At 37.4% G+C, this 14,255-nt stretch overlaps 1 protein-coding gene across 1 annotated transcript in view; it reads right to left on the bottom strand.

Moving 5' to 3' along the window:
* The window catches only part of TATDN1 (TatD DNase domain containing 1), a 44,272-nt gene that overhangs the window by 1,636 nt on the left and 28,381 nt on the right, over positions 1-14,255 (bottom strand). Inside the window, exons 10-11 of the mRNA XM_049633506.1 lie at positions 2,857-2,927; positions 1,532-1,658 (exon numbers count right to left, since the gene is read on the bottom strand). Of these exons, the coding sequence (XP_049489463.1) occupies positions 1,532-1,658; positions 2,857-2,927 (198 nt within the window). The remainder of the gene's footprint in view (positions 1-1,531; positions 1,659-2,856; positions 2,928-14,255) is intronic.

Below are 14,255 nucleotides of genomic sequence, written 5' to 3'. Positions count from 1 at the left end.
AAGTGCCTGGCAGAATGTATCTCGTCATCTGCTGGGTGGATGCGGGCAGGGACTTTGATTCTTCTATGTAACCTCAGTAACTTACACCTTCCTGACATACAAGAGCTTCAAAATGTGTTTCATGGAATTTATAATCTAAAAGGGAGAAAAGATCTCTATAAAAATAATTAAAATATAAAACTGTTAATAGATGGGATTGATAAAAATGACTTTTTAAGTAGGAATTAATTAGTAATTGGCGTTAGACTAGAGGCATGTGTGTTTTTGAGATGTGGTTTAAAAACTTTGTAAATGCTGGCTTTCCCAAGCTCAGCCTCCTCAACTGGTATTCATAGTTGCAGCTGAGACTCAAGCTTTCTTGCTTCTTAGCAGTCTGCACTTGGAAGACCACAGAATTTTGTTTTACAGATGTGTAACCTAGGTCCAGAGCTATACTGTATTTAACATTAAGGCAGTATAGAAAACTGACTTGGATCCCCGTTGGCCAATACTTCCTCTAAGCTGGCTGCTGGGAAAATACCAGTTTGTTGTCTCTAGTGTCTCTTTAAATCTCCGAAAGATTCAGAAATAATTGTCTTCTGACAATCTGCAGGTAGCTGCATTTTATAAAAGTTACAAGTGATTCTTTACTAGCCAGGATTTAAGTGTATTCCTCAGCCTATGGGTTTTAAAACCATCCTTGCCAACAACAGAATGTTAACAAAGGAAAATCTTTCCAGTATTATTTTTGTAGAATAATTTTTCACTTTTCTGCTTGCTGCATTTTAGATCTTATCTGATACACTTACCTGTTAAAAGCTACTTAAAAAATGTATATGAAAGGAATTATTACAACCTAAAATTAACAGTTCAATTGCCTGAACTGGTAAACCATACTTGATTGATACAGTCTAGATTTAAATTATCAGCTTATGCAAACAAAAACTGGATGTGCCCATTAAAATGATATAAAGTTAACCTGTAAGTTACATGCTCTATAGCTCCTTAACAGTTAGATGGGTAAACAGCCCTTCTTTTCACATGCTACGTGTATTATAATCAAAAACTAATTCTGAATTTTTTTTTTCTCCTTTTGGGGTAGGAAAAGGAAATCCTTTCTATACCTTGCCCTTTTGTTCAGGGGCTCAAAGAAATGTGTTACTTCTTAGGTTTATTCAGGTTGTCAATTCATTTAAAATACAGATACCATTAAAAAGGTCTCCTGCTAAGAGTGCATTTTTATAACCATCAGCCAGGAAGCAGTATGAGAATCTTTTCTGCCTTTCCTACAACATGACAAATGACCAAAATCACATGAAGTTCTTACTGCTGTAATAAAACCACTTTTATTGAGCTGAGAGGTTGAAATGGTATGAAGAGGGGCAGAGACAGAGCAACTTAGTGCAAATCCTTCCAAATCCTTTCAAAATGGTGGCCTTTGAGCTGAACTTCATTTGAATTTCACCCAACTTTAGTCCCTTGAGTTCATTCTGTAAGTGGCATTTGGTAGTTGACTTTAATGTTCTGAAGACCAAGAAAACAAAATACTTACATTATATGGCAGGGTTCATTCCTGTCTTTCACACAGTGCCCATTTTCCCACTTCTTTTTGGTAGGAAACGAAGTTTTTACATATTTTGACCCAGCATGTGTACTTTTCACTCCACACCAAGGTGCATCTGGAGTTGAGCAAAGAAAGAAGTCTCTTCAGATTTACCTTTCAAATTACTGATTTTTTTTTTTTTTTTTAAGTTTTAAATGTCTATTCTTGGGTGAGAGAATAGGGGAAGGGGAGAGAGAGAGAGGGAGACATGGAATCTGAGGCAGCCTCCAGGCTCTGAGCTGTCAGCACAGAGCCCGATGCGGGGCTCGAGCCCACGAACTGTGAGATCATGGCCTGAGCCGAAGTCGGACACTTAACTGAGCTGCCACCCAGGCGCCCCTCAAATTACTGTTTTTGTAATGAACATTATCAAACAAATAATGTAAATTCCTAAATACAAGCTAAGATTCAAAGCAAAAAAAAATCTAAGCACAAGATTAAACCTTGAACTCTACAAATTTTTAAATGCATTTTTAAAATTTTAATTGCTTTTTAGGAGTCTTACTTTTTTTCTGCTAACATTACTGTTGGTGTATGACATACTTTTAAAAAAGAAAGCTAAAAGAACACCAATTATAACTAGAAAAAAGTTAAACCTCTATTTGCCTCTCCTGAATGGGAAACAGTGGCTTTCAACACTAGGATTATTCACTTACCTCTTTCTTTAATAAAGAATTGTAAGAATTTACACATTTTACAAGCATTGTGCTTGTAATAAAATAATTTGTCATGACTCTCCAAGGAAATAAACCTGATTCTTCAGAATGGCTTAGTCTTGACTTTACTAAAAAGTCCATATGTGTAAGTAAAGCCTTAAGTTCAGGGCTAGGTAAAATTTTTAGCTTCTAACCTTGTTTTAAGAGGCAACAGATTAATTTCTAAAATTCTTTGACTAAACCAGTTTGATTTAAATTTATGTACTTTACTTGAAAAGTATCGTAGAATTAAGCCATTACAAATATGACATTATGTAAAAAAATGTTTTGAAGATTTTGAAACCCTGAGGTGAAATAAGACTACTAGTTTAATAAAATATTTATAACCTCCTTAGTCACCACATATTCTGACATCCCATTTTTAACTGCTTGGCTTAGTCAAACTTCTAAAATTGAGAAACTTGATTGGATACTTGTCTGTTAATTAATAAAAACCTCAAAGGTTTTCTGAAAAGTATAATTGTTGAGATTGAGCGTCTTTAAGATATTTAACTTTTGTCTAGCTCTGTTTTGGTGTGGTTTAATATGAAAATGAAAGTTCAAAAAGCATAAACTTACCAGTTTCAATCATTAATTTTTCACTAGGTATTGACTTCAAAACTTCCAAATTAGCCTCAGTTTTCAGTGAGCTTAAAAAAAAATTCAGAGATAATAAGGTATATTTAATGAGAAACTTTTTTTTGTATTATAAACTTACCTAAAACATTACAAAACCTAAAATCCCCAAACAAAACTTTGGTTGGCTCTAATGGCAGTATACACATTTCTATCCTTACAGAATCCAGATTAAGATCTATTCCAACCATATCCTGGCTTTTGGGGGATGCAGTTTTTTTTTTTGTGCTTATCAGTTGACCAATAAAAATCAGTCTGTGTAAAACTTGAAAGAATTCATTTGCTTCCCTGGGTAATTTGCATAACGTAGAAAGGCTCAAAATGCTGAGTTAGAAGGTCTGGTCAGTTCTGTATGGGCCAAGTATTGGTACAAAGATATCAAAGTTAATGCTTCACTAACCAGAAATCGAGTCTTCACAAAGGATGAAAATCATAGTCTCAGAACAAGCAGCATTTAACAAGGAATGAAAATGACAACCTAGTTAGGAGATGTCAGTTTGAGTCTCCTTTTTTGGTGCCCTTTCCCCCACATCTGGAAACAGGATCTTCCATTACTTTTGACATTCCGAAACTTGATGTGTTAGAACCCTTCCAATTTAGACCCCACCCCCCACCCCCAACTCTGAGAAAAATTATGGGAAAAAAGGAATTTTCCTCTTTTGTCTTCTCTCTTTCTGGGACTTTTATTAGTCAATTTTAGGACTCCTGAATTAGTCTGCTAGGCCTTCTTTCTTTCATCCATTCCTGGGAAATTAACTTTCATTTCCTTAATTTTCATTTTCAGACCACGAGACGACTGTTTTATTGGTCTCAGTTCTTCGCTTTCCTTGAATAGAAATGTATCTATACCCTTGCTATGGTTTCTTAGAAGGAGGAGCTTAAATCTGGCCATGAGCAGAAGCTTGAAATGCACTGTTTTGATTTTGATGGCACTTTTGTGATCTGAGAGTAGCATGCATTTAACATCTGTTGCCTCTTCAGCCTGGGCATCCAGAATGAAAACACGTAACTTGGATCTGAATTCAACATGTAGCCTGAAAGATCTGCCTCTATCAGTCAACCCCTAGCTAACCCAAAGACTCAGCAATAAGAAAAAAATACCTCCTGTCATAAGCCAATGAGTTTTGGGATGGTTTGCTATATAATGTAATGATGATTAATACTGTCCTTACGTTGCATTTTTAATTTTGGCATATATATAACTTTCTTTCTGGAGAGGTTAAAATATATATAAAACTAGAATATAAAAACCCCCATGTATTCATTACTTGGCGCCAACAGTTATCAATTCCTGGCCGATAACTATCCCATCCACTTGTCCCAAACCTCTTCTATATAATCTTGAAGGAAATTCAAATTGTTGTAGTTTCTACATTTTAGCATTTATTTCAGAAAATATTTCAGCATGTATCTTTAAGCATGAATATTAAAAAAAATGCAACCACAATACTATTATCATGTTTAAGAAACCCCAACTCTTTTAATATACCAGTATTCAAACTGTCACAGTGTCCTACATTCTTGTTGTTTGTTTGACTTAGGATCCAAATGGGAGCCACGCATTGCAGTCTAAATCTCTTAACCTGTTAAATTTTCCTGCATCTCTTCTTCCCCTTAAAATTTATTTTATGAAGAAACCCAGTTGTTTGCCTTGAAGTTTCCTGGTCTTGATTCCATCTGTCTCCATCTGGCTTTGTGTCGGGCCTCTGTATACTGTTCTATTGATGTATATGTCTTTTTGTGCCAGTACCATACAGTTTGGTAGGTTCCTTTTGTAACGGGAGCATAGTGAACATACAATATTACAGTAGTTACAGGTGTAAACCATAGAGATTTGACATTTGTCTACAAAATGCTCACCATACAAACTTATTACACTATTATTGACTATATTCTCTACATTGTATTTTGCATCCCCATGACTATAACTGGAGTCTGTACCTCTAAATCCCCTTAAAACAGCCACCAGTTCTCTATTTTTAATTTTTTTGTTTGGTCATTTATTTTTTAGATTCCACATAGAAGTGAAATCATAAAGTATTTGTCTTTCTTTGTCTGACTTATTTCACTTAGCATAATACCCTCTAGGTCCATACATGTTGCATATGGCAAGATTTCATTCTTTTTTTATGGCTGAGTAACATCCCATTTTGTATATGCAAACCTTTGTCCATTCATCTATTGACAAGCACTTAGATTTTTTCCGTATCTTGGTGGTTGTAAATAATGGTGCCGTTAACACAGGGATGCACATATCTTTTTGAATTAGTGTCTTTTTTTTTTTTTTTCAGGCAGATAAGCAGAAGTGTAACTATTGGATTGTGTGGTATTTCTATTTGTAATTTCTTGAGGAACTGCTATACTGTTTTCCATAGTACCTGTACCAATTACAGTCCCACCAACCCTGCACAAGGGTTCCCTTTTCCACACCCTTGCCAACACTTGTTATTTCTTGTCTTTTTGATACTAGCCATTCTGACTGGCGTGAGGTGATACCACATTGTGGTTTTGATTTGCATTTCCCTGATGGTTAGAGACCTTGAACATCTTTCCACGTGTCTGTTGGCATGTGTATGTCTTCTTTGAAGAAATGTCTGTTCAGGTCTTCTACCCATTTTTAAACTAGATTTTTTTATTGGTGTTGAATTGTAAGAGTTCTTTACATGTTTTGGATATTAACCACTTATCAGGCTTATCATTTGCAAATAGTTTCTTCCATTCAGTATGTTGCCTTTTTGTTTTGTTGATGGTTTCCTACACTGCGCATAACCTTTTACTTCAATGTAATTCCTGTTGCTTATTTTTTATTCTGTTGCCCTTGCCTGAGAACAAATCCGAAAAATACAGCTAAGACTGATGTTTAAGAGTTTACTGCCTACATTTTCTCTTCTTTCTTGAACTTGATGTTCAAGAGTTTACTGCCTATGGTTTCAGATCTTACATTTGGGTCTTTAATGCATTTTGAATTATTTTCGTTTATGATGTAAGAAAGTGGTCATTTTCCCAACATCATTTATTGAAGAGGCGATCTTTTCTCCTGTGTATTCTTGCCTCCTTTGTTGTAAATTAATTCACTGTACAAGTATGGATTTATGCCGGAGCTCTGTATTCTGTTCCACTGATATGTGTCTGTTTTTACAAAATTTTATTTAAGTAATCTCTACACCCAGTGTGGAGCTTGAACTCACGACCCCGAGATCAAGAGTCACATGCTCCTCTGACCAAGCCAGCCAGGCACCCCCTTGTGTGTTTTTGTGCCAGTATCCTATAGTTTTGATTACTATAGCTTTGTAGTATAGTAAATCTGAGATTGTGATAAGATTGCTTTAGCTCTTCAGGGTGTTCTGTGGTCCCTTACACATTTTAGGATTTTCTCTGAAAAATACTACTGGTGTTTTGATAGGGATTACACTGAGTCTGTGAATTGCTTTGGGTTGAATGGACATTTTAACATTAATTCCTCCAATCCATGAGCATGGAATATCTTTACATTTATTTGTGATATCTTCACTTTCTTTCATCAGTGTCCTAGAGTTTTCAGAGTATAGGTCTTTAACAACTTTGGTTAAATTTATTCCTACGTATTTTATTCTTACACAATTGTAAATGGGGCTTTTTAAATGTTTGTTTATTGAGAGAGAGAGGTGGGGAGGGAATCCCAAGCAGGCTCTACGCTATCAGCACAGAGCCCAGTGTAGGACTCGATCCCACAAACCGTGAGACCATGACCTGAGCTGAAATCAGAGTCAGACACTTAACCCACTGAGACACCCGGGGCGCCCCAGTGGGATTTTCTTAATTTCCCTTTATGCCCATTTTAGTGTACAGAGACCCAACTGATTTTTGTACATTAACTTTCTATCCTGTAACTTTAGTGAATTCATTTATTCTAATTGTTTAGGGCTTTCTAAAAATACTGTCACTTGCAAATAGTGACAGTTTTCCTTCCTACTTACCAGTGTGGATGGCTTTTCTTTTGCTTGTCTGATTGCTGTGGCTATGACTTCCAGTACTTATGTTGAATATAAGTGGCATGAGTGAACATCTTTGTCTGTCTTGTTCCTAATCTCAGAGGGAAAGCTTTTAGCTTTTCACCACTGAGTATGTTAGCTTGTCATTATCTGTCCTCTATTATGTTGATGTGTGCTCCCTCTGTACTCCCTTTGTTGATAATTTCTATGAGTGGATGTTGAATTTTGTCAAATGCTTTTTCTGTTGTCTATTGAAATGATCATATGATTTTTATCCTTTCTTTGTTAATGTGCTGTTTGATTTTCAGACATTGAACCATCCTTGCATCCCTGGAACAAATCCTACTTGGTCATGATGAATGATCCTTTTAATATATTGTTGGATTCAGTTTGCTGATATTTTGTTGAGGAATGCTATAATCATGTTTATCAGAGATACCTGTAATTTTCTACTTTGTAGTGCCTTTGGTTTTTGGTAGTATGAGGGTAATGCTGGTTTAATAGAATGAATTTGGAAGGATTCCTTCCTCTTCAATATTTTGGAATGGTTTCAGAATAGGTAGTAACACTTCTTGAAAAGTCTGGTACAACTCATCTGTAAAGCATCTGATCTAGGACTTTGGTTTGGTGGGAGTTGTTGGATTTTGTTGGTTGGGTGCATGGGTTTTTTTTTCTTTTTTTAATGTCTCAATTTCATTACTAGTCATCAGTCTGTTCAGATTTTGTTTCTTCCTAATTCATTCTTGGTATTTTTGTAGGAATCTATCCATTTCTTCTAGGTTGTCCAATTTGTTATATAATTTTTCACAGTAGTCTCATAATCCTGTTTTGTGGTGTTGGTTATTTGTCATTTGATTTTGAGTCCTCTCTTTTATTATAAGTCTGGCTGTAGGTTTATCTATTTTGCTTATTTTTTCAAAGAACCAATTCTAGTTTCATTGGTTATTTTTTTTTCTCGTTTCTTAAGTCTGTATTTCATTTATTTCTGTTCTCTTTATTATCTCTTCTAATTTTCAACTTCATTTCTTCTTTTTCTAGTTTCTTTGTAAGGTTAGATTGAGATTTTTGTTTCTTGAGATAGGCTTGTATTGCTCTAAACTCCCCTTTTATTTAAAAGTTTTATTTATTTTGAGAGAGTAGGGGAGGGGCAGAGAATCCCAAGCAGGCTCCACACTGTCCGCACAGAGCCTGACACGGGGCTTGAACTCACCAATTGTGAGATCATGACCTGAGTTGAAATCTAGAGGTGGACGCTTAACTGACTGAGCCACCCAGGTGGCCCTCTGAACTTCCCTTTTAGAACTGCTTCTGCTGCATCCCAAATATTTTGAACTGTTGTTTTTCCATTTGCATTTGTCTCAAGGTATCTTTTTAATTTCCTCGACCCAGTTCAGTAGCATGTTGTTTAGCTTCCATATGTTTTTTCCCCCCATTTTTCCCCATAATTGATGTTTTTAAAAAAATTTTTTTAACGTTTATTTATTTTTGAGAGAGAGAGACAGAGTGTGAGCAGGGGAGGGGCAGAGAGAGAAGGAGACACAGAATCTGAAGCAGGCTCCAGGCTCTGAGCCGTCAGCACAGAGCCCGGCATGGGGCTCAAACTCATGGACCGTGAGATCATGACCTGAGCTGAAGTCGGACGCTCAACCGACTGAACCACCCAGGCGCCCCCATAATTGATGTTTTTAAAGATTTTATTTTTTAAAGTAATTTCTACACCAGTGTGGGGCTTGAACTCACAACCCTGAGATCAGAAGTCACATGCTGTACTGTCTGAGCCAGTCAGGTACCCCTCTGTAATTGATTTCTAGTTTCATACTGTTGTAGTCAGAAAAGATGCTGGATAGGACTTCAGTCTTAAGTTTACTTGTTTTGTGGCCTCACATGTGAGCTATCCTGGAGAATGTTCCGTGTGCACTTGTGTATTCTGTTTATGGATGGAATATTCTGTATATCCATTAAGTGCATCTGATCTATTATGTCGTCCAAAGTCAGTGTTTCCTTATTGTGTTTCTGTTGGATGATCTATGCATTGATGTAAGTGGGGTATTAAAGTCCTCTACTATTATTACTATTCATTTCTCCCTTTATGTCTGTTAATAAATTGCTTTATATATTTAGATGTTCCTATTGGATGCATAGATACTTACAATTATTATATCCTCTTGTTGGATTGATCCTTTTATCATTATGCAATGCCCTCTTTGTGTTTTGTTAGTCTTTGTTTTAAAGTAAACTGTATCAGGGGAGCCTGGGTGGCTCAGTCGGCTAAGCATCCAACTTTGTCTCAGGTCCTGATCTTGCAGTTCCTGAGTGCAAGCCCTGTGTTGGGCTCTGTGCTGACAGCTCGGAGCTTGGAACCTTCTTCAGATTCTGTGTTTCCCTCTCTCTCTGCCCCTCTTCTGCTTGCACTCTGTCTCTCTCTCCCTCAAAACAAATAAACATTAAAATTTTTTTAAGTATACTGTATCCTTTAAGTGTTGCTAGTGCAGTTTTTTTTAAATTTTTTTTATTTGCTTCTATTTGCATGGAATATCATTTTCCTCCCTTCACTTTCAGGATGCATGTGTCTTTTTCTTTCTTTTTTTTTTTAAATATTTATTTTTGAGAGAGATAGAGCACGAGCAGGTGAGGGGCAGAGAGTAAGAGAGACACAGAATCCGTAACAGGCTCCAGGCTCTGAGCTGTCAGCACAGAGCCTGACATGGGGCTCAAGCCTACAAACTGTGAGATCATGACCTAAGCTGAAGTTGGTTGCACAAATGACTGAGCCACCCAGACACCCCAGTCTATGTGTTGTTTCTTTAGATCTGAAGGGAATCTCTTGTAGGCAGCAATTTTTTTTTTTTAAACCCAGTCACCCTATGGTTTTTGATTGGAGTATTTAATTAACATTTAAAATAATTATTGACAGGTATGTGCTTATTACCATTTCTCTGTTTTCTGGTTGTTTTTGTAGTTTCTTCCTCTTGCTCTCTTCCCTTGTGGTTTGATGGCTTTCTTTAGTCTTCTGCTTGGATTCCTTTTTACTTTTTGTGTATTATAGGTTTTAAGTTTGTGGTTACCATGAGGTTCATATACAACAGTCTATTTTCAGTTGGTGTTTAAGTTTGCACACTGAAAGCACATTTTTATTCTTTCCCCAAGTTTTATGTATATGGTGTCATATTTTACATTTTTATTTTGTGTAATTACTAGAAATATAACTGATTTTACTATTTCTTTTAAATGTCCTATTATTAGTCTTACAAGTGATTGCTCTACTATATTGTATGTTTGCTTTTACTAGAGACTTATTTTCTGTTTTCTGTTTATGATTTTCTTCTAGTTGGCATTTTCTTATCTACTTAAAGAAGTGCCTTTAACATTTCTTGCAAAGACCATTTAGGGATGATGAACTCTTTTAAGTTTTGTCTGAGAAAACCTCTCTCCTTGAATTCTGAGTAACTCTGCCAGACACAGTATTCTTGGTTGTAGGCTTTTTCCTTTCAGCACTTTGAATATATCACGACACCACTTTATTCAGGCCTTCAATGTCTTTGCTATAACAAAAAAAAAAAAAAAAAAAAAATCACCTGATAGCATTAGGGGGGTTCCCTTGTATGTAATCAGTTGCTTTTCTCTTACTGCTTTTAAGATTCTCTTATTAATTTTTGACCTTTTTATTACTAAGTGCTTTAGTGTGGACATCATTGGGTTCATCTTGTTTGGGGCTCTGTGTGCTTCCTGGACATCTATTTCCTTCCCCTGATTAGGAAAACTTTCAGCTATTTCTTCAGATTTTCTGCCTCTTCTTCTGGGACTCTGATACTGCGAATATTAGTATACTTGATGTTGTCCTAGTTGATGTTTTAAAAATCCTCATGTTTAAAAATTCCTTTTCTGTTCAGCTTGGATGGTTTCCACTACCTTGTCTTCCAGGTCACTGATCTATTCTGCTGTATCCTCTAATCTAGTAGCGGATTCTTTTTCACTTCATTTATTATATTCTTCATCTCTAATTGGTTCTTTTTTATATTTTCTCTTTTTCTGAGTTTATACAACTCGTTTCTAGTTCAGTGAGCATCTTTATAACCATTACTTTGAACTCTCAGGTAGACTGCTTGTTGTGGTTTTATTTAGTTCTCTTTGTGAGGTTTTCTTTTGTTCTTTCATTTAGAATAAACTCTTGTCTTCTCATTCTGTTGACTCTGCTTTTCTCTTTGCATTACATCAGTTACGACTCCTGGCCTTGCAAGCAGTGGCCTTGTGTAGAAGTGTCCTGTGGGGCCAAGCAGCATAATCCTACCCACCCCACCAGGGCACCAGAACCAAGTACCCCAGGGATATGCCATGTGGGCTGTGTATGCCCTCCTGTTGTGACTGTGCTGCAACTGCTGCAGGCATGCTGGGTGGGGCTGGGATGCAGTCCCAGCCAGAGCTGTCCAAGGTGTGGTGGGGCGGTGGTTGCTTTGCGGGTTCACCAGTCCCAAACAAGGCTGACCACAGGGTATGGCAGAGCAGGTGCCGATTAAGAAGGGCACCTGCCTGAACTAGCAGGTTGGGTGGGGTGGCTCAGACAAGGAATGCCAAGGCAGGGTGAGCTGTGCTAGCAAGCTAGTTGGAGAGGGTCAGACTTGGCTTTCATCATTATCAGGCCAGCTAGGCTGGAGAAGGGCAAGAAAAATGGCACCTGCTACACTCCCAGTCCTGGAGAAAGTTTCTACAGATCCTTGCCCCTCCAGCACAAACCCTAAAATTAGCCAGTAAATCTATTCCTGTATAATCCAGATACTTTTCAAACTGCTGCCTCTCTGCTGGATCTTAGAGTTAGTAATAGAGTGTGCTGGTCCTGTAAGAGTAGTCTGTTTCTTAATGGCACCCTGGCTCTGCTGGAATAAAGCCCTGATGGTTTTCAAAGCCACATGTTATGGGGGCTTGTCTGCCTGGTACAGATCTCTGGAGCAGTTGAGGTGGGGGGTGGGGGCACTCAACATGGGGTTCGATCCCCTTGCTCTTCAGGGAAGACCTCTACCCCTGTGATATCCCTCTCGGTTGTAAGTTGCCGTACCATGTAACTGGTTCCCTACCATGTCTCTGCTCCTTCTTGCTTTCTCAGTGTGGCCTTTTCTTTCTCCATGGAAGAGTCGTTCTGCTAATTAGGTCATTTTCCGAATGACTTGCATTTCACGTAGTTGCTGCCTGGGGTGTGTCTGTGGGAGGCGTTGGGATCCTCCTCCTCTACGATGTTCCCTGGTCATCTCGACATTAAGAAAATTTTACCTACTGTGTTTCTTACAGGATGTCGAGAATGCCATCCAGAGTCTTGACCAGATTCAGGTTGGATTTTTTTCTTCATGTTTTTGGCAAGACCTTCGTAGGTGGTGGTTATGATCTTCTATTTAGAAGCACATGGTATCTGGTTATATTTTTGTGACATGAGGCAGCCACAGATGCCCAATGCTTAGACCTCTTAGTTTACTAGGAGTTGCAGATGTTGATAGAATCCTATCAACCCTTTATTCACTAGAATACTTGTATGAAGAGAAAATTCCTATGTCTACTATTAGGTACCCAATGGTAGTTGGTAGAGGGGAAAAATATGTATCTTCCTGTTGAATGTGTTGATTCCCTAGCTTAGCCCAATGGTGGTATTAACACTGACATTCATTTTTAATCATTAAGGAATTCTTACTTTTATGTTCTTTCTCTTGTTACAGCCAGACTGACAGAATGTTACATTTCAGCCTTTACTATATCAGGTCTCTTTTAAAGTTCTTTTTCCTAAATTGTTTCCTCTGGTGTTAATTTTTCTATTTGGTCTTTTTCTTTCTGTTGAGGCACCTCATTTATCTGGTGGTCCTTAATTATCAGTTTACATTTAAGTAGGCTTGAGTTTCCAGTGTTGTGTTTCCTCTGCTTTTCTGTAAACAGAGGACTGTTTTACTGATAGTTCTGAATGGGGACTCTTTTTAAAAAGTTTACTTATTTTGGTGGGGAGAGGGGGAGAGGGGCAGAGAGAGAGGCGGTGGGGGGAGGGAGAGAGGGAGAGAGGGGGGGAGGGAGGGAGAGAGAGAGAGAATATGAATCTCAAGCAGGCTCCATGCTGTCAACAGAGAGCCCGATGTGGGACTCAATTTCACGAAGCGCAAGATCGTGACCTGAGACAAAAATCAAGAGTTGGACACTCAACTGACTGAGCCACCCAGGTGCCCCTCTGAGTGGGGACTCAATGGAAGCTCCTTGTGGGACACCAGGACTAGGAATATTGATCTGCAATTTCATCTAAGAGTGAGAAGGTAAGGAGCTGATGGTTAGGCTATTGCTTCTCTAAATGCTTTCCTCTGGCATCAACATAAGAATTCCAAGTCCTGGCTCTCACAATTTGGTTTGTTCATTTTTCTTGAGAAGAGATTTTTCCCTTTGGTAGAAATGCTTGCTGCTCCTGTACTCTGTGTATAGCAGTAAATATAGGAGTGAGAGCTTTCTCTATAAAGGCCATCAAGCACCCTAATTTGGTCCTATTAGTCACTAATTCTAAACCCAAAGCCCTCTCTCTGATTTCTGCCTGCTAAATTTGCTCCCATCTCCTCTGGGGCCCTTTATAAAGTCTAAGCTGGCTTTTCCAGAAACTCTGGCCTTGTTTCTTTGCCCTTATAGATGCCCATACTCCATTTTGAGTATGTAGGACTTTACTTTAGAATGATTTTAAGAGGAGTGAAAGGGAAATGTGTGTAGTTTGCCATAAATATCAGCCTTTTAATGATATCCTCTAGAAAAAAACAAAAATTCTTATTTTCAGCCAACTTAACAGTTGATCAATATGAATATTTCCTAAATATGTTTGATATGGGTACTAAATTTAAAACTTCCAGTTATGAAATTATTTACATAGTTTTAATTTCATGAGATCATATCTTAGTCTTTTCCTACATTAATTCCATGCTTGTAAAAAGTGATCTACATACAGAAATATATACTACCAGAATAAATATTTTTCAATCAAAACCAATTATTGGATGCAAATTAAAAAAAAATCAAAGTCGATTATATCTTTAATAAGGTTTCCCATTTAAGGGAGAGCAGCTGCATATTCTGGAGTCAAATCTGAAACTTCCCCATTTTCTTGGGGGAAAATGTTATAATTTAATCTTTAGAAATCAAAGACTTTATGTCACAGGTAGTATAGTCAGATTAAATTACCATACCTCAGAGCCTCAGATTAAGACTACAATAAACTGAATTTCAGAACAAGAACAGAAATACTGACTTTGATTAAATGACTAACATTAGTTCTGAGTTAATGGAGGAGGAAAAAATCTTGTCATTAACTTAATGCCAAATCTTTATAAATTCAAGGTCATTTTGAAATCTCTCAGACAGTTCAAGTTA

This window comes from Panthera uncia, chromosome F2 (assembly GCF_023721935.1).
Source record: "Panthera uncia isolate 11264 chromosome F2, Puncia_PCG_1.0, whole genome shotgun sequence".
Lineage (NCBI taxonomy): Eukaryota > Metazoa > Chordata > Mammalia > Carnivora > Felidae > Panthera > Panthera uncia.
The sequence above is the reverse complement of the archived record's forward strand: the minus strand, read 5'-3'. Positions and strand labels throughout refer to the sequence as shown.